Genomic DNA, 27952 nt, shown 5'->3' on the forward strand with positions numbered 1-27952 from the left:
GTAAGCTTTGGTTTAAAAACGAAGTTAGCAAAATGATCCTTTTTCTTAAAATGAGTGTTATTATCATTTTGGACGTTGGTTATAGCAGTGTATGGGTTATATTAACTAAAGGTCAATATTGCTGCGTTAAAATTTTGCGGTGATTTGTGGCATGTATGTATTTATAAATGGTTTCTGATGATATTCACTCTCATTTGCAGACCTGAAAATTGCATTAACCCAGCATTAAGTAATGCTTACAACACAAATAAGTGTTAACTCATAGAAATCTGTGTTAATCGGTGCCAGTGATGCGCCTGTGTGTGTGTGTGTCACTACACAGTAGCACTCCAATTGATACATACATACATACATACATATACATACATACATATGTAGCCCTGTTTCCTTCTGAATACAGTACAACTACCAATGCTGTATAACCTGCTGGCTCATAGGGCCTAAGCCTCTGCCAAAGAGAGCCTGGGGCAATATATTTATATAGAGTACCTCTTATCAGATGCAGCACCTCCACCTGCGATGGCTCCCAGCAGAGCGGAAGATGTTCCTCGCAGGACAATAATACAATACTACATACACAGCATGTAAAAGAAACAGTAGCTTTACTAGCGGTAACCATAACCATGCATTGTATATCCCTATCGGTGTTACTCTTCAATGAGACACTATACTACCGCGTCTCACAGGACGCAACCCTTCACAGTGTTCCCACACCGTGTCCAATACCCCAAGGTGTGTGTATATGTGTGACTGCGCAGCCACTAGTATGAATAATATTATAGTTGGTGCACTTAATGGATGTTACCTGCCGAGCGCTCCTGCGCTCGGGCCTGCAAACAGACTTCACAAAGGATCCGATGACGCGGAGCTGCCTGTGATACATTCCGGGGCGATCCCACCCGGATGGCCGATGATATGCCTGAAGAGGTCTGGTCTCAAACCTCTGGGATGGTGCTGTGACAGTCTCTGTGTCTTTAACAGCTTCACTTACTAATGTGACAGGTTCCTATTCTAGGGCCTGTCCCTACATTAACTCTGACTAACTGTGACTCAGGGCCTATCTGGGCCTGGGGGTATATGGGCCTAGTGTAGAGGCTACTTGCCTCTCTACACACTGAGCTCCTTCCTCGTCCCCTTCCCGATCTTCTCTGCCTGCGTGCTCCCATGCGCAACCTCCTAACTCTTCCTGCAGAGTCTCCTATCACCCTATTGGCTCCCTGGCATCACCTGGTCTGGCTGAGGCTCATTGGACTTGTAGTCTCCAGGCCTAGGCCCCTTCCGATTGGCCCGTGCTTCGCGCGCTACCGCAACCACTCTCTGCTCATGCGCAACCTCTTATCTGACGCCATCGCTTCTGAGACTCTCTGCGCATGCGCAAGTACAAATGGCGGCGCCCTGGACACTCGGGCCGCCGCGGAGCCTTCGGTGTACCAAAATGCTCCCTGCACGCTTTGCAACCTTCCCTTATTCCCCCATTACAGCGGAGATAAGGGTAAGCCTGGCCATACATACATACATACATACATACATACATACATACATACATACATACATACATACATACATACATACATACATACATAGTTAAGTTATGGTGGGTAAAAAAAAAGTGACAAAAACCCTCCACAGCAAAGCATAAAGCAAATGGAAATAGTACTGTATGCTCATTTGCATGTCTTGGACAGGTCTGCAACCCCACCTTTCACCATTATCACCCAGGACACAGCACTTACACTGCCGCAAGGGATTCTGGTAAATGACATACAAATGAGCACACAGTGCCAACTTTGCTTCAAAACCATTCAACATGGTTCCCCTACACTACCGACACGATTTATTCGAGCAGGGCTAGTTCCGCAAGCCGGGGGATGCCCCGGCTTGCTAGCCCCACTCCCTCGGCGTGCCGCGCGTCACCGATGCGCGGTCACGCGTCACCGATGCGCGGTCACGCGTCATCGGGTGCCAGCGCCCCCTGCACGCGCGTCCAGGGCTCCCCGAGGGAGCCCTGGTGTCCCGCGATGTGGGGGACGGCGGCAGGGGGTTCCGGGGGACCCGGCAGCGGGAGGGAGAGCGCCCCGATCGGAGGGCGCTCTTCCGCTGCTTCGGCGCGCGCCCGGCACTCTCCGGCGCGCGCCAGGTTACTGCTGCGGCCGAGAACGGGCAAATGCTCGAATAAACTCGGCCGCAGCAGTATAGGCTTAAGCTTGCTGCATGGTCACAGCTTTGAGCATAGCCAGGGTAACGATGCATAGCCAGTAAACCCACCCACAGACAGACTGTTTCGATCTTAATGGGTCCCTTGCTTCGTTTTTGCATAGCCAGTATAACCAACCCCACACTGAAGAGAGTGGTCTATAGAAAGGCTAATTCTTGTAAAAATATGTTGGCACCAACACTACTTAGAGATCAACCTGATACTAAGAAAGACATGAGTACAAGGAATGGATGTAAAAAAGGATTTTACAGATATGGGGGCTGATGTTTGACATGTAAATATATTGTAGACGGGCAGAAGTCCTTCACATTAGATAGGAGTAATAAAACCTATTTTATAAAAGTTTTATTAATTGTAATAGTAAATTTGTAGTGTACATCTTGTCCTGTGGCTGTGGACTCAAATATGTTGGGAGAACCAAACGTCCGCTTAAACAACGCTTTCGAGAGCATAGAGGAAATATTTTAAAAGGTGTTCTTACACATGGAGTATCTAGGCATTTCAAAAATAGACACAATATGGATCCAAGCTACCAATAGGTACCAATATTAACTAGATTATCTCTCTTCCTTTTTTCTGATTCTTTACGGATTATTTAGAATTCAACAATGGATTGCTGAATCCGCGGATTGGATTCCAGAAATCCATCAACGAATTGTATCCAATGGCGGATTTTAATGATTCCACACAGCTTAAAACCGACCAAATCTGTCTGTGGATTTTACACAGAGAAACTGATTTTGGGGTTGGGAAAAGCGAGAAAATCCAGGAAACTGATTTGGGCGGATTCGCTCACCTCTACCCATTATGAGCACCAAATAACAGACGTCGGCTTAGTATGCAGTGTAGAACTGGGTGCATGTAGAGAATTGTGTGCATGTAGAGAACTGGGTGCATGTGGGGAGCTTTAAAAAAACCACAATATACATTTTGCATATTGAGATAATGCTTACTTACTTGGACGTGTCAAGTTGTTGCAGTCTCAAGTTAAATAATTTAACAGTTTCTGTAAAATTTTGCACAGCAGAAAAGAGGGAATCTGGAAAGAAGAGGAGTGGATAAAAGATATGAGAGTTCCAATGAATCCCCAGTTTAGTGATAGGTGAATATGTTCACATATAAATATATTAACACAAATTGCAGCATACATTATCACAGATTGCGTATAAAAAAAACGTTTACAGACAAAGCATTTTAATCTCTGTCCTAGCGAAAGGAACTGAAAGACATAATTAGGTAACATAGTTATTTGCTCTTATGTAGCGCACTTCTGAGGATCAATGCCATAGTTTTTAATTGCTTATAATTTGATACTGTCCACTCAATAACTGCACGTGTGTCTATGAAAAAGAGGTTGTAACTTTATTTTCTCAAGACCGTAAAGTGCTGATGCATATAATAGACGAAAAAAGAAAACCTCCCAAAAGGAAGAAGAAATCCTATATGGTCTCAATAATGTGATTAATTTATCAGGAAAAGAACTGTCGGGAGCAGAAATCTCTTTACTTAATAAAGGTCTGAAATATGCACCGGTTATGGATTTTGATCTATTGAACACTGCCATTGACGTTCACAAATATGTGCGAAAACTCACTTTAAAAAGATTTTTCATAAAAATGTCATTGACCAAGTAGTATTGTCTTCAGATACAGTATTACACAGAGTCTCCAATTTTTGAAGACTCGATTTCCAATGTTGATATATTACATCAGGTCCGTCTGCTCGTCGTTCCCCCCCTCCCCCCGCAGCTCGTCTGTCTTCCTTCAGTGAATTTTGCACACTGAGGGACACGGAGGAGCTGTGGGGGGAAGATGATGAGCAGATGGACATTACTTATTCTCAATCTTTTAGTGAATGGAATTCACATCTCAAGAAAAATTCAATCTTTTATCCCATACATGCTAGGGGTCCTTACATAACCATGTTTGAAAATCTGGTGATCCGTGATCTTAGGTTACTTGCACAGGGTTTTTCTTTCACTATTGGTCAGATTGGTCAGGACAATTTAACTACAGATGAGAGGCTGGCACTCAGGTCTTTACAGGATAACACTGTGGCTATTCTGAACACATGGCACATAAAGCTTGGCCCCCTGCAGATGCACTTACCAGAACTCCCTCCTACTGTCTCTGTATGTTCTCCCTACCTACCAATTAGACTGTAAGCTCCTCGGAGCAGGGACTCCTCTTCCTTAATGTCTAAAGCAATTATTCCCATGATCTGTTATTTATATTATCTGTTATTTATTGGATTACCACATGTATTACTGCTGTGAAGCGTTATGTACATTAATGGCGCTATATAAATAAAGACATACAATACAATAATCAATCGTTGATTATCAAGAATGCGGATCAGGAGGGGGGCCGTGGTTGTACAGGACAGGGGAGATTATATAAGAGAGGCTTACCGCCAGCTCGAGAATATCTCCTCCTATTCGGTGCTCCCTCGGGACCCCACTAGTATTTTTCTCAACATATTGTTGGACCTGATAGATCTGGGTGTCACAACCAATGTACTCTCTAAAGCTGAGGTGGAATTTATTGTTAATAAAAATCCGGTCATTCCCATTTTTCACCATCTCCCAAAGATCCATAAGACATTGGTCGATCCACTTGGTCGGCCAATAGTCTCCAGCATTGGATCTTTGGGAGATGGTCTTTCACAATATGTAGACAGATACCTGCAATCATATGTCATATGTCTTCATTCTCGACTCAGGTGACGTATTAAGACAAATTAAGGACATCACATGAAAAAAACATACTTATGGGTTGCGTTAGACGTAACATCTTTGTATTCTATTATAAAACACAAATCAGGTTTGGCAGCTGTGAGAAATTTCATAGAAGTTCCAGATATTTCGATATTCATCACTACTTTTATAATAGAAGCAATTACGTTTTTATTAACTCACAATTATTATTTTTTTGAGCACAAATTTTATTTACAACTTAGAGGCACGGCGATGGGGACGAGTTTCGCCCCCTCTTATGCTAATTTATTTATGGGGTGGTAGGAATCAGTTTATTTTTAGCACTATGAATCCTTTTAGAGATAATATTATTTTTTATAAAAGGTTTATAGATGATTTAATTTTAATTTGGGATGGTGACACGAGCACATTGAATAAATTTATAGAATATATCAATAATAACACTTTAAATTTAAAATTCACATCTGATTTTCACTTGCAGCAGATCAAATACCTGGACCTTCTTTTATATATAGACCTGAACCAACAGATCCAAACGGACACATTCAGGAAGGAGAATTCTAGAAACTCCTTCCTGAGGGCAGACAGCTGCCACCCGTGTCCACTTATTGAGGGTATCCCCAAGGGACAGTTCCTCAGGCTGAGGAGGAATTGCTCAACTATTGAGCGATTCCTCCATCAGGCTGAGGGGCTGAAGCTTAGATTTATTGAAAGGGGATATGAACCAAATCTTTTGCAAAAAACATTGGAAGAAGTTCAGGACATAGATAGAGATACCCTCATTGGTCTAAGAGAGTCGAGAGTGAAGAGGGGGACAGCCCAAGGAAGGAGAACTGGGGGTGATCCGGATACACCATTTTTCATATCTCAGTACAATAAAAGGAGCAATCAAGTGAGGGCTATCCTGGCCAAACACTGGAGTGTTTTACAAATGGACACATCTTTAAAAGATTATGTCAAAAAGGGTCCAAAATGTATTTTTAGAAAGGCAAAGACAATAGCAGGATACATTTCTCCTAGTGACATTTTTAATAGTGAAACCAAAACACAAAATTTTGTCACAAAAGGTTCATTTTGTTGCGGCACATGTAATGTATGCAAATATATGGTACCGACTAATCATTTCTTCTCCCACAACCCTCATAGGAAGTACAAAATCAACTGCTTTCTCAACTGTAGTTCCAATTTTTTTTATTTATCTTTTAATTTGTGGTTGTGGAATGAGATATGTGGGTAAGACCACAAGAAGTTTAAAGACCAGAATACAAGAACACATAGGCTTGATTAGGAGAAAGGATAAACAACATCCAGTATCCAAACATTTTTGTGAATGTACCAATGGAGGCCTTAGTAATTTCAAATGTATTGGTATTGATTGGGTTATACTAAGAGAAAGAAAGGGTGACCTTATCAATATGTTGGATCGCAGGGAATCCAAATGGATTTTTCTGTAAAACCAGATCTCCAGATGGTATGAACATGGAGTGGAATTTGGGTAATTTTCTTAGGGATTAAAACATTCTCTGAACAACATATAATATCCATTGAGAATGGAACTTTTTTCAAAGAACAACTTTCAAAAAGTAATTATCTAAATGTACATACATATGTTTGTTTTTTAAAATAATTTTTACATTAATAGTCCAAGATCAATGACCCAGGTCACCACGAATGTCATTATGAGTGTCATTATGATTGTTATTATGATTTCAAATTGGAAATCAATGAGGACTTATATCTCCATATCAGAATTCTTAGGGGGATGAGGGAGATCCCTGCTTGTTTGCCGTGCCGTGCTTAGAGGTAAGGGGGTAATCACATAGGGACGATGACGCTCCTTTGAGGCGCCTGCAGGCCGTCGGTTTTGGCGCGAATAGAATACACAGTTAGGGTATTTAAGGAACCACATTAGAGCTATAGTTATACTCCTTGATAAAGTGTACGGGTGTACATGAGACGCGTAGGAGGGTGCTCACCTCCGTTTGTTATATGGACAAATAAAGAATTATTTTTCTTCTATCCTGGGACCCACTTTTTTGGATTGTGCGCTAGTTCTTCGTTCTATATGATGCATATAATAGCCCAGAAGTTGATAGTGGAAGATGGTATAACTTACCTGGCGCCCCTGCATTAAACAAACCGCTGTTTAGAGATCGGAACGAGACAATGGGAGAATTACAATCGAGTCCGTTCAGAAGCTGAGTAGTGACGTGATATCCTATGGGACTCCAGAATAGTTTCCCCCTCTGGGAGACTACGACTGAATCGACTCAGTGTTGATAAGTCATTTTTTTATTATCCTTCTTATTTATGCTTCCAAACTGAATTACAACATTATTTTCTACATATCATTCAATGCAGTGCAATATTGGGGAAACAAATAATATACAGCAATGAGAACTGTTCCTGACCCGCATGTGTAAATACAGCGTAGCCCCGAGGAAAATGTAAGCTTTCTGGCCCCCCTCCGCGAGTGCCGTGCGGTAGCGGGTGCCGCCGGAGGCTGCGACGGACCCGCCGGCACTTCGCGAGGGTGGGGGCCAGTGCAGGGAGCAGAGCGGTGCTCTGAGGCGCAGGCCGGTTGCCGGGGACGCGATCGGGCCATCGCTAAGGCCGCGATCGCGTTGCCACCGGCCCGGCGGCTGGAGGAGAGGGCGCCGCCATTGCGCGTAGGTTCGCGCATGCGCAGTGACCGGCAAGCGCAGGGAAGGCCCCAGACAGGTCGCGCATGCGCAGGAGGGACTCGGCAGTTAGGGAGAGATCGCGCGAGGGCAGGACAGGGAAGAGAGAGGTTGCGGCGGCCATTAGGCGTTCGCGCATGCGCGGGAGAAGCGCGCACGCGGCCCCAGTACTGTAGCAGCCCCCTGGGAACTACAATTCCCAGGAGGCATAGGGAGACAGGCACCAGGTGCCTGATAGTGGCCAATAGGGCTGGAGGAAGCTCAGCCCGGGAAAAGAGATACATTTCCCGGGCTTTGCACAGTCAGTCAGGCAGAGGCAGAGGAAGGAGTAGGAAGCGTGCAGGGAGCGAGTGGCTCCTGCACCAGGTAAGGGTTCTCCTTAGGTCCCCAGGCAGGCCCCAATTCCCGGTAAGGGCAGGGGGTAACTGAAGAGGGACGGCCCTAGATAGGGAAGGTTACCCTTAGGTGCGGAAGGTGCAGTTTGGCAGTGCCACAGCGGATAGGGCTGTGCGCACTGGCAAATAGGCACAGCGTGCAAGCAGTGGATTTGCTGCGGGTTCCAGTATATGGTGTGTGTTATGTTAGCTGTGTGTGTGTGTCGCTGCATGTGCTGGGCGCAGTGTGTGCAGCGTGTGTGAGTACCTGCAGGTTGACGGTGAGAGCGGTGTGTCTGCTGCAGGTGCTTTAGGAGTATCTAGTGGTTAGTAGGTTACAGATATGACTGGGTAGCTAGGGGAGGGGGGCAGGTTATTACTCCACAGGCCCTAGGAGATTTCCCCCAAGCCACCCCAGGTTGCGGTTCATCAGGGACAGGCCCTAGGTTAGGGTTCCTGTCACGTTAGGGATAGATAGGGATAGCGGCGGTTGCTGTTCCCGTGAGACGGTGTGTTACCGAGAGACGGTTGTGTTCCCGTGAAGCGGTGGGACCCTCGTTGGGGTTCCTGGAGAACAATCACCTGGATAGGATCAGACGGATGCATCGCACGTCTGACCCTTTGTGAAGATTGTTGCAGGCCCGAGCACCGGAGTGCTCGGCAGGTAACGCTGTATTATATGTGCACCAACAGGCCTATTAATTCATAGTGACTGCGCAGTCACCCACGACCTCCGTAGGAGTACAAGACATTGGGTGTGGGGGATCACAGGACACTGGGTGGGAACACCAGACATTGGGCTGAGGTGATATGGTTAAGGTGATGCGGATAGAGCATGATGTTATGTAATGTGTTATAAGTGTGTTCAGTAAAGTGTTAGTATTATATATGTGTGTTATTGTATTTCTTACCCAGGGCTATCTTTCATAACGGGGATCCTGGGTAAGTGGAGGCGCTGCACCAGGTAAATGGTAAGGGTTTCCCCAGGCTCCCAGCTAGCGGAGGCTCAGATCTCCTGGAGCCACAGGTGTTATACAGTTACCAGTAGTCCCTTAGAAGAGGTGTGCCGCAAGGAAAGTGACCGGTTAGACCACAGGGGCCAATGTGAGATTGGGTGGGTCAGGCCGGTTCACAAAAAGGGCTACAACAGTAAATATGAACTTTGCTTATGAAATGTGCAAGTGTTTTGAACTTTGTTCAGAGGTTGGAGTAATCTTCTCAGGACAACTTCTGGGATATTGAATCCATCAGCACTTTACCGAGTTGAGAAGAGATTTACACGGAAAATAATGTTATGACCTCTTTTTCATAGCCACACGAGCAGTTTCAGTGGACAGTATCAAATTATAAGCAATTGAAAACTATCTGCTATTTACAATACATCGTAGTCACTATCCTGCCCTTCCGGCTGTGTATTTTTTCTTAAGAATTTTTCTCCCATCTTTTTATATATGATGTGTAATAAAATTACTATTATTTGCTATATTTTTTGTTATATTTTTCAAATAAGGTACCACGTGCTGTTTTTTTTGTTAGAAATTCCTATGGGTTTATTTTCATGTTTGGTTATCATATATTGTGATATACTGTACACAAGATTGTACCACAGTATTACTATAATTGAAGGCCTGTGGCAGTTGTTCTCAGATCCAATAAATCAAATGACCTTTATTTTGGATTTTCACAAAATGAGATTACATTGTACTTCTCGCTGACCCCCTCGTTTTGCTTAGATCGCTCAAACACAACCCATTTCAGAGCAGGGACATCGTCCTTCTAGCAATTGACATCTGTTTCACTTCAGGATGTCTAATAATGCATTTCCAGTGAATTTAAATGAAACTCAGCCCAGCACTAAGCACACGTTGGTAATATTTGCAGTTACAATAAGACCTGCCTGTTGGGATTACTTTAGACTTAAAAATGTGTAACTAAAAATCCCCCTTTTGAACTTAGATATATCTAAAAGTTAATTACATTGACATTGCATGGTCTATGCAGCATGTTGAACTTAATTCAGAGATAAGCATAAACATTAGAAATATATGAATTTTAAGGTTGTATGCAGCAAAGAAAAATTAAACAGAGGTAGATTTAAAGGATGTGCATTGAAATTATTTTTTGTTTTTTATTTATTTATAAATGTAGCCATGCCATCTACAGTATGGCTACTAGTCTGCCCTACTCCTGGCAGTAAGCCCTGGTAAGTGGAATGCCAGTAGTCAATATGGTTTTTTTCCCACTCCCTGGTGCTGCGCTTGAGTGACAGGGGAGGTGGTGACATCAGGCCTGAGCATGTCCAATCATGGGACAGACCTGTTGCCCTCTTCCTGGCTATACTTAAGGGCATCGCCGCCCCAAATGTAGTAGTGCCTCTCCCCACTTGAGGAGGCAGGTCACACATTAGAGAGGCTGACTATTGGGCCTAGTCTGGTCCTCTGCCCTTAGGGGGAGAGTGAGTGAGCACCATATCTCTGCCTCCAATAGAAGGGCAGAGAAGAGTTAGGACTGCTGCGGGTGTCTTTGGCCTGTAGTGAAGGTCCAAGGACCATCCTTCACCTGGGTAGCCGAGCCAGATACTGCATTGGGCAGCAGCCTGTGGTGTACTGTTCGTGTACCAAGAATAAACCTGTTCCTGAGTTATTATACCTCCTGCCTGTGTGTGATCTTACTGGGTGGAGAGAGAGAAATTCTACCATAGGAGATCACCTTCATTAATCTGGAGCCTGTGGCAGATGGAGGCGCTGCACTGCTAGAGATACGTGGGCAATGTACCCCATTTATTTATGTTTTAGACTTTAGACATTTTACAGACTCTTATCAATTCAGATATTCTCCACCACTGAATGCTTTTTCCATTTGATGCAGTTATGTGCTGTTTCCTTGATTTTATTTTTCATACTACTTTGTATTTTTAAGGTCGAGTTTATAGTGCGGTCTACGGTGATGGCGATGTTACCGGGTTCCGTCGCCTTCCTACAGCGATTCCTACACTCTGGTGCAGGAGACCAGAGATCACGACCAGTGGGGTGTGGCCGTGAGCGTTTCGCCCTCATTGGCTGAATCGCTCATGTTCAGCCACCCTTCAATCGCTGGAAATATCAAAAGCTTCTGGTTTCCAGCGATCGCAATGGCTGATGTCACGCGGTCGCGGTCGCTCCCATTATGGGCACACGCGACGTACAAAATGTACTATTATCTCGGGCTAAGGCTGTGGGCTGACACAGAGTTGCTTTTGCTTGGTTTGAACAAGAAAGAACAACTTTATTTAGCATAAGTGAATCATTATTTCCTGTACACAAATATGCATTGTAGAAAATGACTATTTTATAGATTTGCAGTTAAAGATAACAACCTTTGTAATGCAACTGTGGGCAAACAAAACAACCAATATGCCTCTAAAAACATTATCTGAACATGTAATTAATAAATACATACCGAATGATACACTGTAGGTCACCATTTTTGACTGATGATTCTGTGCCATTTTGGAAATTTTGATAGCATAGTCCCGTAGGACGTTTGCATATTCTTGACCATCGAGGGGAAGTACCATGGAATCGGCAAGTTCAAATACAAGTCCTCCTCGAACCTGAGCCACGACAAGGTGGTTCTTATACAGGGGGTCATAGAATTTATCCACAATCTCAGATGTCTCATAAACACTGTGATAAACTGGGTAACCACTATATCTTGCCTCATTCTAAAAAACGTAAAAGAGAAAAGAAAAAGACAACGATACAATGTGTCAGGGTGTACAAATACCATGTCAATGTATTTAAAGCAGGTGGGGGGCAAGACACATTTTTGGAGAAGCAGTGGTAGTACAGTATCTGTTTCACGAATATAAATCAAATTTATGGTGTTATAAATTATATGTTATATTGTTTTTCCCTTCCTTCCCCCACTTCCCTCCCCTCCCATCATGCCATTTTGGCACGTGTTTGTACACATAGATATCCCTTAGGATAGTTGTAGCATCCTCCAGATTGTATATTGTGTATATCTATCTCAATACAATTCTATATTATACAATATATTCACATTGAGTGCTGGGAACATCACCTTTTTTTCACTCTAGTTTTGGGAGGGCAAAGTGTCCCTGCGGTCGTTCTCGTGCACTAGACATTATAGACTTTAAACTTTACCTTGTTAGTGCAGTCTGTAACGCCGTACTTTTTATAAATTATAATAATATGGAGTTGCAGGAAGAGTTTTGTACAACCACCATCATTCTCTCTCAACCAATATATTATCATGTACAGTATGTAAACAAGTACTGTAGAAAAAAATGCTGCTGCAATGGCGGTCACTGCCCTTCGATAATTAGAACAAACCAAGCGCAATTAATCAAATAAAAAATATTTCTTAATCAAAAATAGACATACACAGAGCAGAGATACTCTGATGCGTTTCGTCCTTGTTTGACCGCCTTTGCAGCAACATTTTTTTCTACCTATTATACCGGCTGGAGCACGCCATCTCAGCGTTTTGTATCCGGCTATCTGGCTCATCTACTTCAGCGTCACTCGGCAGACACCAGGACTGGATTGTGAGTACTTGCCAGCTGATTTCCGTGGTGTTGGACACAGGGTGTTAGTGAGGGTAGCGGTCAGAGACTTGCCGTGGGACACGCTTAACGGCGTGTTCACCGGCACCACTGTCTCGGGTACCGCTTGCTAGCCCCCCACCCTGAGTGAGTACGTACTGTATACACACCTGGAGTTTAAGAAGCCTATTCTGGTTTATATAGCCTATATACACGTTATTCAAGTTGAACTAAGAAGATAAGAATGATCTATTTTTCTACTGCTTTTTTTCGAGCATCAGTGGTTGAGGTTTGTTCCTCGTTTTTGCTACATGTATGGAAACAACACAAACAATACAGGCACTGAAAAATCTAATGATCAAAAAGGGATTTATTAATTATCCATAGTAATACCTGAGGTACCTTCAGACAAAAATGTTACATACTCAGTACATACTGAACGCTGACTTAACCTCATTGCGAAGCCACCACAAAATCAGTGCAGAAAACAAACCAGATTGACAGTGTAGTGTAAATGCAGTTGATACTCATAACATGTAACACCCCTGTCCCCCTACCCCACCCCCCTCAGGGGAGGTAGGATGGTACTTGGTAGTGTTGTGGTGCTGTAGGGCCCCCCTGTAGGTTCCCAGGAGGTCTGAGTGTCTGCATTGGTATGGGGAGTAGGAACCAGGACAGGCTTTCAGGATGGTGCAGCGCCACCAGCCTGCAGGGCCATTCTAAATGCAGGGTTTGTCCCTACAGGAACCTTGATAGGAACTCAACAGGGACAGTACAACTTGATTTATTAGTTGACCAGCTCATACCATTCCTGTCTTTATTCCTCCCACACAGGAGAGGTTGCATTCCCTAGACTAGGCCCCCAGGAGCTTGAGGCCTCTGAGCTAGGCTTTACCCCCTCATCTCCTGATGGGATGAGTTAGAACCCTACCTACTCCATAAGGATTTTGGTGAAGCAATGGTGCTCAAAAAGTGCTATGTGTATGTATAAAGGAAGGGAGCACACTGGGTATTATAGCATTCAATTGAATATATATTCAGTCCATTAATGAATAAAGAGGGGCACTAAGGTTACCCTGAAGGTTGGGGTAGGTTGTCCAGAGACACCCTCCCCTACCTCATTGGGCTGGCCCTAGGTAAAGTACTCACAATATTAGCCACCTCCAGAGTCTCCCTTCCAGCGCGTGCTGCTGTATAGAGTTAGGGTCCAACAGTAGAGAGTGTGCAGCGCACAGCGATCCAGGCAAGAGCAGGTCTGGCAAAAATCAATCTTTATTCAGGAAGTCATAAAAGGAGGGACACAACCCTTCTACGCGTTTCGTGCCTAGCACTTTATCAAGAAGTGCTTTTACACGGTACACAGGTCATTTAAATACGGCTGACTGCCAAGTCTCGCGATAAACTATGACGTCACAACTCACTTGTAGCCAATCAGAATTGTATCCTTCGCGCATGCGCCCCACGGCTGAGCCCAGAGGAACCACCCGCCGTATGCCGTCAATCACATTGCTACAGTGATGCACACCAGCTGGGGAGCCCACCGCAAAACGAGAGACCAGACCCGACAGCGGTCATGGCGAATCCCCCATCCCGCCGGTATGCGCATGCGCGGGGGAATCGCTCAAAGAAAAAAAGAAAAAATTATACATATTATTCCAAAACAGGCCGAAACACAAACTATGCACTTGCTCTAACTCCATAAGGAACACACTAGACTGGAACACAACTCCTAAATTTGGAAGGAAGTCATGCTTCATACCAGGGGAGGATCCCACTCCTGAACTCTGGTAACATGACAGCACGCCTCCGGTGAGCCCCCCCCCCTCTCCCCTCACCCCTCACCCCTCCCCCTCCCCCCTCCACCCGGCACCACTCCAACGGTTTCCAGACTAGACCTGGAAACCAATACAAATTAACACTTTAGTGTGGAGACTCACATGCTGGCCCATGTGAAAGGAATTTAACCCCAACACTGCCTGCTCTTACCAGGACATAATGTCAGGGCCAGGGATTATGTAGCCAGGGTCACTATGCTATAAACATAATGCAAATACAAACAAAAAACAAAGAACAGAGAGATAATAATAATAAAAACCATGAATAGATAAACAGTTGAAAGTAAGAGCTGTGTAAAGTATAGAGTAAAGAGCTGACTGGTTCTCCATTGAGATGGGTGGACATAAGGCGTACCTTCCACTGGAAAGGGGGTAGAAGGCCCCACTTGTGACCCCACTTGGGTGGGGATGAGGAGACCCTACTTGGGCTGAGCTCCTAATTGGATGGGGAAAAAGGGGAGTTCCCACTTGAGCCCCCATGGGAGATAAAAGGGGGGTATCCATGAGTTCTCCCTTAGAGAAAGGAGGGAGTCTCTGTGAGTCATCCCTTAGAGGAAGCGGGCAGGGGGGGGGGGGAAGGGGAGTTTGCAAGTGGTCCCTTAGAGAAATGGGGTAGTCTCTGTGAGTTGCTGGCGGTGGCAGCGAGGGAGGTGAAGGGGCGTATCCGGGGTTAAGTGGAGGCCCTTTGCCCCGGTGTACCTCCCCTAGCTACAGGCTCGATTCTCCTTCCCCCTACTAAGTGGCCACCACTTGAACTACCCCACTGGAGCGGGGGCCCCCTCCCCCACTTGAGTGCCACTGGGGTGGGCCTGGTTAGATGGAGTAATAGGAGGAGTTATAGGGAGTCTGTGAGTTGCTTCCCTGGTTCCCTACGGTAGATATTTGGAGTTCATGCTTGTTAAGGATAACTATTGCTATAGTTATCCTTAACAATGCTTATCCTGGGGATTATGGCTTAGAGCCAGAGAGGACTCTTCGGCTCCTGTTGCTTATGATGGAATCTAAAAATCATCCTGATGGCTTCAGCCTTCCAAGGTTAGTAAAACCCAGGCCGAAGCACAGACCCACCAGGTGGAGTGGCTTCAGCCCCACCGATCCGGGCTGCTGTGGGAGCAGTGCCGGTGGAGGAGAAAGGATGGTGGCAGCCGCCTGCAGAGGGTGCAGGTACTGGGAAGGTGTGGGTTCAGATTTAACAATGATAATACTTGTAGTGCTTATCCCCCCAAAATAGCAAAATGACACAAAATGAATAAGATTAGCCCATTTACAAAACACAATGTCACAATAAAGGTATTTAAATCAACCCCTTACTATGTACTCAGTATCTCTTAGGCTCCCACAACATTGGTATTACTACAGACAATTAAATACATTTTTGATCTTTATATTTTTGAATGCCTGTTCTTTCTGTTTGTATGTTTCCATGTCTCTGAGATGTACAGTGCACCATTACCACATAGGGACTTTTGATTCTATATGTTATGTCCTGTGCTGTGAATCTTATCTATGCCTGTTGGCATCACAAAAAGAACACATAAGAAGACAGGATAGAGGAGACTATATTGTGTCACCATGATTGGAAAGTTAAATGTCTCATATTTCATAATCACTCCTTTCAGGTTTACAGAGACTACAGGTGGATGTTTTTGTTTCAGGGGGAAGGTAAGCATCTCCTTGTGTCCCTCTTTATTCCGCAGTATCTTTTATAAGACTGTCACAACATGTAACGGTGGATATTGCCTGTATACTCTAAGTGTACCCAAGTGTGTGTGTGTGTGTGTGTGTGTGTGTATAACTAAAGGGGTAATTATGGAGGTCATTCTAAATAGTCCTAAGTGGCTGTTCAGGCCCCTTTCTGTTGAATATCCCCATTGATCTCAATGGGGATTTTGGAATTATAATGAGCCAAAAGGTAATTTTGGACTATGTAGAATAAGTCCCTAAGTATCCATGGAAATCTTCATCATTTTCTGCATAAAATATGTTATGTTCTTCCTGGTTTCTTTGTTTGTTGGGTTCAAAAAGCTGTGTTAATGTACAGTATGTATGAGAAGAAATGTGAGTGTGTGCACATGGAAATATAAAATGTACAAAAATTACCAATTTCACAAAAAATAATAGATAATAAAAATTACCAATAGTAGTGAATGTTGAAGGTTTAAAAAAAAAGAAGAAAAAAAAAAAGCCTAATCGTCCAAATCAGGGAGGGCGCTTCTTCTTCAAGAGTACTCCCAAACTCTCATGAATTAGAAGAAAAACTGTAGAAATGAGAAGAGCAGAAACAAACACCCCTCTATGGTGCAGATTAATTTATTTATAATTCCCAAGTTTTATGTTTCTCTTATTGATATGTAGCCCCCTGTAAACAGTACCGGCTATACCTATCTTCCTTCTACTGTGGTAAGTCCTGTTAAGACCAGGCGCCAGTAGTAATCATGGGTTGTCCCCCTTAATGCCCTACCTTGCGTGATAGATGCAGGCCTCGGACTCTGCTGCAGGCATGAGCCAGAGGGGACGTCTTGCTGACATCATAAGAGGTGGGGCCGAGACTATTTAGCAGCCAGTTCCTGTAAGTGACAGTCTTTCTGTTCTCACCCGGCTCTCGAGCGGGTCTGTCCAAGGAGTTGGAGTGATAGACCAAGCTCCGTCCTGGGAGCTAGCAAGAGAGAGAGCTGGGCCTTTACATTTGGAGAGCGAGCCAAGCTCAGGTAGGACCAATGCCCCTCACCCCGAGGCAAGGGTGATGGGGAGGATTCATCCCCCGCCCAGAGGATATCCTCTGCGGTGGGCAGTGGGGTATTGAGGCCCCAGCACAGTCCATCCTGACGGAGAGCATATTTGGAGGAAAGGACTGTACCGAGGGGAGAGTCTTGAGTACTGAGGAGCTTGCTGTTGTTGTTGTAGCTGCAGGCTGCTGCTATTGTCGAGCACGGCTAAGAACAATAAAGAGAGACTTTATCTTTTAACCACAAAGACTGTTGTGTGTGTAACGGCTGGACCCCCCTTGTCTGACCCACCCAATCTCACATTGGCCCGTGTGGTCTAACCGGTCCCCATTACAAGGTCGTGTGTGGTGGTGCACCTGCAAGTAACAGGACTCCTGAGTCTCCCGCTTGGTGTTATAGAGGATATCATCAGGACAGGTATCTGAGGTAGTGGGTACGAGTCCAACTTACTTCACGTGCAGCGCCTCCACCTCATCAGGATCTATGCTTCTGCAGGGAGATTGTCCTGGTGAGGAACTCCTTCTCGGTGGTGACTGCCACTGCTCAGTAACTTCACACTCACACAGTGGGGGTTTCTTTGAACATGGCATCTTTATTGTAGATTGGGATGTAGCAGACTGCCCCATGCAGCTGCCGGCTCTAGCCGCACATCTCTCCGTGCTGTCCCTTTGCCAGGTACGCTCTCCCGTATTGAAGTGGGATTCCCTTTCGCCTAGGGAGATCACCACTGCGCCAGGTCCCTGGACACAGTGTGACTTAGACAGACTCGATCAGTCACTCTGCCACCGCTAGTTACAGCACTAGGGTCACAAAAGTATTCCTCCAATCCCTTATGCAGGAGCATACACTTTACCAGCTGCTTCACACAACTGCTGGTTAACACCTTGCAACAACACTAACTGACAGTGCTGTGCCCTTTATACCTCAGGGGGCAGGCGCATCTCTGATGTCACTATCCAGGGACTCAGAGCATACAGCCACTCCCTTCCTTACACAGGGCACCACACCAGGGTGTGAGGGAAAACCTCCATAACTACTGTTGGCAGGCCTGTACTTACCAGGACTTACTGCCAACAAGGAAGATGTATGCAGTCATTATTATGCATGGCTACATACTCCCCCTGGTTAATACCCACCGTCCCGGCTGGGACCTAAATTTGGTGTACCTTGCGCCAGGAAACACTGCAAAAGAACACACAAATAACATGGCAAACATCATCACATTGACATAATAATGCAAGCCCATCCTACTCACTGACCAGCAGGGAGCGCTAACGAAAAAGCAGACCACTCTAATTTGGCACTCAATAGTAATGTCGAGGTTCTGGCTTCTTCACCTCCCGCCCCGCGGCATCATGCACAGTCACGCTGTATTCCCGTGGTATCCCTCGCTCATTGCAATACACCACTTTGTGCATGTACACACTGCGTCCTATCTTCCAGACCCGCATAAGTTGAGCTACCCTCTGCTCGGCCTGAATTCCTTTAATGGCTCCCCCTTTTTCTATGATATAGTGCTGGATATCGTTTTTAAGCCATCTCTCCCTATTCTCCTCTATCTCTCTTATTAGAGATTCCGGGACATACGGGTAATCAAGCCCATGCGACCTTCTGTATTTTGCCACAATAGCCCGTTCAGCTCGGCAAGTCCTGGTCAACTTACTTTCGCCAGCCGCCCCGGGCAGCACCCATGACAGGGGCTCATCGGTCTCTACCGGGTCATCCAGCCCTGCTGACCCCTTTGGGATAATAAGGCCTGCCTGGATGCGATCCCACCATACCCTTAGGGCCCTAAGGTATGCCTCGTCATCAAAGTCACCGGCAGCCCACCAGTGATCAACCACCCCCTCCCTCTCTAGGATAAATCGGGTGCGGTCGAACCAAGCAACATACCCCTCGTACAACGGGGCCCACCACCTAGTCTCCTTCCGTTCTTCGGAGCTAGGTTCTATAGACTCCTCTATCGACTCCTCATCAGGCCCACCCGAAGATACCCCGGACGTACCCTCAGATCGCTCAACAACTCCTTTGTACTGTGCGGTGTTTCTAACGGTAACGCTTAGCACACTAGGGCAATCACTGGATACCGACACTTGTCGGGACATCCTCCCTCCTCCCTCCGACCCATCATCCGAAGTTCCCCAGTCCAGGCTTCCAGTCTGATCTTCGGAAAGACCCCGTGACTCCCCGGACAACCCTAAGCTAGAACTGGACCCGAATGAAATAGTGACGGGGACAGGGGCTTTAGCTAGGGCCTTGGGGCTAACCTTGGGTGTGGACGGGGTTTGGGGACGGGACCGAACCGTAGGTATAGGCAGGGTTACGACCTGCTCCCCAGCAATACCTGTCTCGGCTTCGGCACAAAGTCTCTCTTTCTCACCGGCAGTGGGACTCTTCACTCTCCGACTCGAGCGCCGATTCCGTCTGGCAGTAGGTGAACGACTTCCGCTGCTCGACCGCAGAGGCGCGATCATCTCCCACTCGATGCCGCTCTGGTCATCCGGAATCACCTCCGCACACGCACGTGCTTCGACGCCATCTTGGGTTGGATCCCCAATCGGGATCTCTTCCTCCACGAGGACATCCGGCAACGCCCGTCTGCTGCGCGATCCAGTCTGGCTCTGGACTCGCTCTTCCTTCTCCTCCACCCCCTGGGTCTGCGACAGGCACTGTGTCATCTTAGTACCTCGCAGGGTCGGGGTGGATCGACCTCCTTCCAATCCACTAGTCACCACGGCAGTGGGACTCCGGCGATCGGGTGGTCGCGGTACTGGAGACACTCTACTCCGCGTCTCTACACCACGGGGAATGGCATCTCTCCATGGCGTACCAATAGTATGACAGTCTCTCTTTATGACCATCTTACTCGACAGCCTAGCACACTCCTCGTCCGAGGATTCTAACTTGCAATTCGGCCGAGGCATCCCAGTAGGAGACCGGCGATGGGCTCCTCGGTGATCACCTCTCCGATGGCTGGGTTTCTCCGTCGGGAGCACCGAACCTGACTCCGACTCCGCGGGACCTGCACTCTCATTCCATAGTGCTCCCGGCTGCTCGTCGATCGGCATCGGGACATTTCCTGCTACTCCCACCGCTTGTACCGGTACAAAAGTGGTCATGGGCCACATATACTGCAGTCCACAGTGGGGGCATCGGGCCTCGCTGCCCACGGCTCCGCCCGGCAGTCTGCACTGCAGGCAAAGACATGCCACGGTCTCCACACCCTCTACCCGGATAATCAGGAAGCCTCCTGGAGCCGAGTAGGGATGAGTAGAGATCAACGGACTCTGGTCCACTTTATCAGCAACTGCAGCCATATTCACCAGCGGAGGCACTCGTTTCAGAGGTCTGTACTGGTCAATGGCTCTTCGCAACTGAAGGGCAGGGGCGGGTTTGGCAACCCCTCCTCCTTCTTTCTCCATCAATATCCGGTGGAACTGCAAACCACTCCCCCTGGTTGAAACTAGGGGGATGTCTCGTAGACTTGTAGGCTGACCCAGCACTGGTGCAGAGTGAGTCATAGTCCATGAGGGCGCGGCTCCAGCTTTCGCGCCAAACTCCCCATCGGGGTGGAGTTTTCTCATTGGCGCCAATCCTGACCAACAATTAGCAAACTGCAAAGCTGCAAGACTTTCTGCAGCATGCCCACGCGGTGTCCCGGGAACGCGGGAACCGCCATTTTGGTAAGTATTGTCCTTTTTCCCATTGAAGGTAGCGTCTGGCTGTTTGTTAATTGGGGTATAACAAAGTCCATTTCGTTCCTCCCATCGGATAACACTGTCATGCTCATTATTCTCAGGGGTATCATCCCGAGAACAAAAACATGATAAACACGGCTCAGCCACGGCTTTCACGCCATTCCACAACAAACTCACAAAAGTCTCTTCTGTAGCTTGTTCTTCGTCCACGCACAGTTCATATGCGTGTTCTTCCTCTGACCGCAATCCTGGACCTTCTGCTCTGTGCAGATCCTCCATTCCTACGGTTCTCTCTCCCCGCCATCCTGGACCTTCTACTCTGTGCAGATCCTCCATTCTGACGGTTCTCTCTCCCTGCCATCCTGGACCTTCTGCTCTGTGCAGATCCTCCATTCTGACAGGTCTCTCTCCCTGCCATCCTGGACCTTCTGCTCTGTGCAGATCCTCCATTCTGACAGGTCTCTTGATCGTTGAACACTGATTTCCTGTACGTGGAGCTCCGCTCTGCGGGGCAGCTACCACATCCATACAATAAACATGCCTTGTGCACCACCTTGTGTACCTAACGTAGATCTGACTCGTGTTTGCACTACCTCAGGCTAGGCTCACTCTTTCTGTGTCTACTGTAACACGTTCCTCCAGTCTGTGCTCCTTGGTAAGTGATCTGGAATGGAGACTAGAGTACTCTGGCTCTTCCATGCAGTACTTTGGGCGTCGACCTACTTTTGGCTAGCCTAGTGCGGACCCTTCCAGAATTCCTGCCCTAAGTTACCAGTTTACCCCTTCAGGCGTCCCCCGCCAGCGCTACCTCAAGGCGACTAGAACAGCAATAGCCCCCTGCTCCAGACTCACTAACCCCCAACGGATCCCAAGGCGTCTTTGCGGCATGCAGCTCCAGCATCTCCCTGACTACCCCTGGCTCCGTCCCACGCAGCACAAAGTGGCAGCAGACACTCTCTCTGTTTCCTAGTGTGTGCCTAGCAAAAGCCTGTCCTGTTAACAGGTATCTCAGCAGCGCCTAAAATTGTAACGGCTGGACCCCCCTTGTCTGACCCACCCAATCTCACATTGGCCCGTGTGGTCTAACCGGTCCCCATTACAAGGTCGTGTGTGGTGGTGCACCTGCAAGTAACAGGACTCCTGAGTCTCCCGCTTGGTGTTATAGAGGATATCATCAGGACAGGTATCTGAGGTAGTGGGTACGAGTCCAACTTACTTCACGTGCAGCGCCTCCACCTCATCAGGATCTATGCTTCCGCAGGGAGATTGTCCTGGTTAGGAACTCCTTCTCGGTGGTGACTGCCACTGCTGAGTAACTTCACACTCACACAGTGGGGGTTTCTTTGAACATGGCATCTTTATTGTTGATTGGGATGTAGCAGACTGCCCCATGCAGCTGCCGGCTCTAGCCGCACATCTCTCCGTGCTGTCCCTTTGCCAGGTACGCTCTCCCGTATTGAAGTGGGATTCCCTTTCGCCTAGGGAGATCACCACTGCGCCAGGTCCCTGGACACAGTGTGGCTTAGACAAACTCGATCGGTCACTCTGCCACCGCTAGTTACAGCACTAGGGTCACAAAAGTATTCCTCCAATCCCTTATGCAGGAGCATACACTTTACCAGCTGCTTCACACAACTGCTGGTTAACACCTTGCAACAACACTAACTGACAGTGCTGTGCCCTTTATACCTCAGGGGGCAGGCGCATCTCTGATGTCACTATCCAGGGACTCAGAGCATACAGCCACTCCCTTCCTTACATAGGGCACCACACCAGGGTGTGAGGGAAAACCTCCATAACTATTGTTGGCAGGCCTGTACTTACCAGGACTTACTTCCAACAGGGAAGATGTATGCAGTCATTATTATGCATGGCTACATGTGATTCGGGCATTTCACCCTGGGACCAGGGACGGTTCTTCTATACGGGTCCTACCCCACATCCCTGGGAAGGTATAGAAGATGGAGGCGCTGCACCACCACTAGAAGAATGGGGGATACTACCCCAGAAGCCTGGTCCTGTTGTCCCCCACACCATCGCGGGAGACTCAGGCCCTCCTGTTCCACACAGGTACGCACACCCAGTCCATGTAATCCGCCCTCACACACCCTAGATATGTCAGATGAGTCTAGGGGGGGGGGGGGAGAAGGTGACGAAGTTGAGACATTAGGGGGTCTGGCATAACAACATAACAGCATTTAGGATGAAGCCATTTTGTGTGAATATTTCAATCCGACATCTTGTCTTGTCTTTGTGAGTCTAATTTCTGTGTTTCATTTCTGTATAAACAAATGTGTGAAGCAGAGGAATGGAATTTTTTCGCTCCTAGCTAAATTTATTGACTCTTCCTCATCCAATCAGCTTCAAATTGAAAGTGTAAACAGGCTAAAAGTTATGAGAACCCATGAGATAAGCTTAGATTCTTGCAGTAGAATTTATTCTCATAACATATTGCTAGGCGACAGAATAGGCACATCCCATTTAACCCCAGAATGGTTTCTAGCTGACAGGTAGTTATACAATATTGTTATGTATTACAAAATGACATCAACTTTAATATTGTTATGTATTTAAAAATGAGGTAATGTTTAGTGACATGCAAGCCCCCCATAAAGGGGTGGAGCTTTAGGATTTAGGGTATAAATATATGGCATATCGTGTTATTATTTAGAGAGCTTTTGTTTTGAAGCTGTCTCCGTTGTGCACTTGATTTGAATAAATTCACGTGTTATTCTGTTTCAAAATAACCTCAGACTGTGTTTTTTATTTACGCTTTCCACAAAGGGTTACAGATAAATAAAATAATCTGCAACCTAGAGGGGTGTTTATTTGTGCTCTTCTCATTTCTACAGTTATCCTGTGGTGGCGCTCTAATATAATGAATACAGATCTTTTTTTACATATCCCCAGTGTTTGTATTTTTCTTTATATACCATTAAGCGCTGGGGACCGGGTTGGGTGTTCTATGTACAATTTGTGAGGGTTTAGGGCCCCTCCGTTGTTCCTCACTCATCTATTGATACAGTAATTAGTCCTTGGAATGCTACCTATATCCTATATTTTATCAATAACTGCAGGGTGCAATAAGCAGGAAAGAGGGGGCACTTCGGGATATACTAGGACAGAAGGTTTCCAACTCCAGTCCTCAAGGGCCACCAAGAGGTCAGGTTTTAAAGACATCCCTGCTTCAGCACAGGTGGTTCAATCAGTGGCTCAGTCATTTACTGAGCCATCTGTGCTGAAGCAGGGATAGCCTGAAAACCTGACCTGTTGGTGGCACTTGAGGACTGGAGTTGGACACCAACTGTACTATGAGGTATGGAATGAGATACAGGGAAGAACTTGCAGTCTGATTTAATGGTAACATGACCAGGGCTGATGTAGGTATATTTCTATTATAGCGTCACAACTAAAATACAGTATAGCCAAACGGAGATACATTATGTTTAAAACAGAGGGGCAGAAAGAACAGAGAGGCTCTTTAGGTGAATGACAGAATGGAAGCTTGTGAATTATGAGAAGGTTTGAGAGAAGCAGAGGCACATTATGTAAACATAAAATATGCATTCTGAGTTATTTGTCAAAAATAAATTGTGCATTTATACTTTAACTTGACTGCAAATTAAGGAAGATGTTCTATGACTTTTGCTTGTTGGGGACCACTTCTATATCAATAGATTAAGTTCGCAATTACCACACTTTCTTAGCAAAATACATATTTTAAGAATGCCAGATTTGGATCAGCCGGTGCTGCCAGAGAAAGCTGGACAAGAGGAAATTGTAAGGGTTTAAGATATCAATCACATTTATGGGGCGATTATTGGTCCAGAGACCATCTTTCTCAAACAATAAGCTTTCCATACGGACAGAGAGCATGTATTATACAGGTCACAAGCACAGGCTTCTTTTACAAACCCTGCGGTTATGTTTAATATTGAAAAACATCCTTCTTCCAATTCAAAAGCCTTTGACATACAAACATTAGAAAACCCCTATCTATGCTACGGTTGTTATTTTGCATTGTATTGTTGATTAAAAAGAGGTAACCCTGATAGAAAAGCAGCTGCTTTGTTCTTGTTTCCTCTTTGTTCAGCTTCAGGTGGCCACATTCCACTTTCAGTCATGCCTCTTGTCATCTTTAAAGTGAATGATGATACAAACCGTGCAATTACCTATTGACATAGTTACATGAATCACGAGGAACTAAAGCCTCTGTTCTTATTGGCAATTTTTTTGCGTGTTACTTCAGTGATAAACATAGCTTTTGTAAAGCAGGATCAAATAGCTAACCAATAGTTTATTCCTTCTTTATTTATTCTTTTCCTTGTGCCAACTTGAATCCTAAGAAAATTACAGCATTTAATGCTTCAGGGTGACAGCTTGCTGCAATAATAGATATTTAGCTTGACACCTGATTAAATTGCTCTGTGACTCAACTGATATGTAAGAACTACACCTCCCACTTAACAGGCGTTGTAGCACAAAAGACTTACCCTATTTTTAGTGTAACGCGCTCTGCCAGAAGCAATGCCAAGTCGCTGGAAAAATACTTCAAAATCGTTTCCAGATCCCAACTTGTTTATCCTTGTAGACAGACAAATATTAGGCCAAATTAGAATAAGTTGACAATAATTTAGTAATTCCCCAATGTATCATATGAATTGTGCAATTTTAATAATGCCCAAATATTCTATACAGTATGTATATGTACGGTATATGTATATAGTCAGAATAAGATCACAAATTATCTATATTACCGGCACAACAAATAATTGCAACATTTTTTATTCATTACATTCAAAACGCACACAAGCAATAAATTAATTGTTTGCCCTAATTTAGTGTGGTAATACAGATCACTTGTGATTGTATTCTGACTACCCCTTATCTCCCTTACCGTGCACCATGACTGCCTCCTGGAAAGGCTCCTTACCACCTGTGTGTGCAGCCATTATATATATATATATATATATATATATGTTTTTTTCCTATTTCTATTTTCCTTACAAATCATTCTTTCTAATCCAGTTAGACAAGTGGCATACAAGAGAAAACAAAGTCCACATACAAAAAACATACCGTAAAACACCAGGATTAGTAGATTACAAAATGCAAGGCAGCAAGGATTCAGTGGAAGGCAAATAATTATGGTTGACCACTACAGGGGAGCGCAATCTTTTTTTCCCTGCGCCGCCCCTGTCGGTTGTTCTCCTCTCTGCACAACTCCCCGCCTCTTACCTCGCCTCCGGCATCATGACGTCGGCAATGTGATGTCACATGACCTCGCCGCATCATTTGATGCTGCGTTGCCATGGTTACATATCTACAGAAGCAAGGTAAGTGCAGTTTACAGAGGCCTTTACCGCTTCCCTGGCCCTTAATTTAAGTTCCTTCAGGAAGCGCGCGGGCCTCTGTAAACACTGCGTCCCCCCTCAGACAAACTCACGCCCACCTGGGGGGCGTGCCCCCCAGTTTGCGCACCGCTGTACCACTAGATATGTGTGTATTTTTCACTGAAATTGAAATTTGCTGTGAAAATTGTGTATTTAAAAAAAAAAAAAAAAAAAAAAGCTGTGTGTGCTATGCACGCACATAGTAAGTGAAACTTCTTGGGGTGTTGTTTTCACGTTTTCAAGTTTTTTTTTTCTGTTGTCTCCACTCTTAGTTACGTTGTAGGCAACTTATTGGTGTTTGTTTTATTGTTTTCGTAGCTCTAGTACGAGCACGAAACTCACGCACTCTTTCTGTGTTAGTCTTAGCCATTTTTATTTTTGAGATTATTTTGAGATAATTTTTTGAGATTATTTTGACCCTAATTTTATTTCTGCGCATAACTGTGAATTCCTTGTGTGTGTGTGTGTCTGTGTGTGTGTGTGTGAATGTCTGTGTATTGTATTGTATGTCTTTATTTATATAGCGCCATTAATGTACATAGCGCTTCACAGTAGTAATACATGTGGTAATCAAATAAATAACAGATAATATAAATAACAGATCATTGGAATAAGTGCTTTAGACAAACATAACATTAAGGAAGAGGAGTCCCTGCCCCGAGGAGCTTACAATCTAATTGGTAGGTAGGGAGAACGTACAGAGACAGGAGGAGGGAGTTCTGGTAAGTGCGTCTGCAGGGGGCCAAGCTTTATGTATCATGTGTTCAGAATATCCACAGTGCTATTCATATGCTTCTTTAGGCAAGTGTGTCATAAGGTGGGTCTTAAAGGTGGATAGAGAGGGTGCTAGTCGGGTACTGAGGGGAAGGGCATTCCAGAGGTGTGGGGCAGTCAGTGAAAAAGGTTTAAGGCGGGAGAGGGCTTTAGATAAAAAGGGGGTAGAAAGAAGACATCCTTGAGCAGAACGCAAGAGTCAGGATGGTGCATAGCGAGAAATTAGGGCTGAGATGTAAGGAGGGGCAGAAGAGTGTAAAGCTTTAAAAGTGAGGAGAAGAATGGAGTGTGAGATGCGGGATTTGATTGGAAGCCAGGAGAGGGATTTCAGGAGGGGAGATGCTGAGACAGATCTAGGAAAGAGTAGAGTGATTCTGGCAGCAGCGTTTAGGATAGATTGTAGGGGTGACAGGTGAGAGGCAGGAAGGCCGAACAGCAGGAGGTTACAGTAATCAAGACGGGAGAGAATGAGGGCCTGAGTCAGAGTTTTAGCAGTCGAGCAACAGAGGAAAGGGCGTATCTTTGTGATATTGCGGAGGAAAATCGACAAGTTTTAGAAATGTTTTGAATGTGAGGGGCGAATGTGAGAGAGGAGTCGAGTGTGACCCCTAGGCAGCGTGCTTGGGCTACTGGGTGGATGATCGTAGTTCCAACAGTAATATGGAAGGAGGTAGTAGGGCCAGGTTTGGGAGGAAGTATGAGGAGCTCTGTTTTAGCCATGTTAAGTTTAAGGCGACGGAGGGCCATCCAGGATGATATAGCAGAGAGACATTCAGAAACTTTGGTCTGTATAGCAGGTGTAAGGTCAGGTGTTGAAAAGTATATTTGTGTGTCGTCAGCATAGAGGTGATATTTAAACCCAAAAGATGTTAATAGGTCACCTAGAGAGAGTGTGTACAGAGAAAAGAGAAGAGGTCCCAGGACAGAGCCCCGGGGTACCCCCCCACAGAGAGATCAATAGAGGAGGAGGAGGTGTTAGCAGAAGAGACAC

General features: G+C 45.7%; 1 protein-coding gene across 3 annotated transcripts in view; it reads right to left on the reverse strand.

Annotated features, from left to right (window-relative positions):
* Positions 1-27952, reverse strand: part of LOC142490359 (glutamate carboxypeptidase 2-like) — a 123567-nt gene that overhangs the window by 3016 nt on the left and 92599 nt on the right. For 2 of the 3 annotated variants that reach the window (XM_075592546.1, XM_075592547.1), the window contains exons 15-17: positions 25288-25378; positions 11425-11689; positions 3173-3254 (exon numbers count right to left, since the gene is read on the reverse strand). In XM_075592546.1, the coding sequence (XP_075448661.1) occupies positions 3173-3254; positions 11425-11689; positions 25288-25378 (438 nt within the window). The remainder of the gene's footprint in view (positions 1-3172; positions 3255-11424; positions 11690-25287; positions 25379-27952) is intronic. The other variant, XM_075592550.1, reaches the window with a different exon arrangement.

This window comes from Ascaphus truei, chromosome 3 (genome assembly GCF_040206685.1).
Source record: "Ascaphus truei isolate aAscTru1 chromosome 3, aAscTru1.hap1, whole genome shotgun sequence".
NCBI lineage: Eukaryota > Metazoa > Chordata > Amphibia > Anura > Ascaphidae > Ascaphus > Ascaphus truei.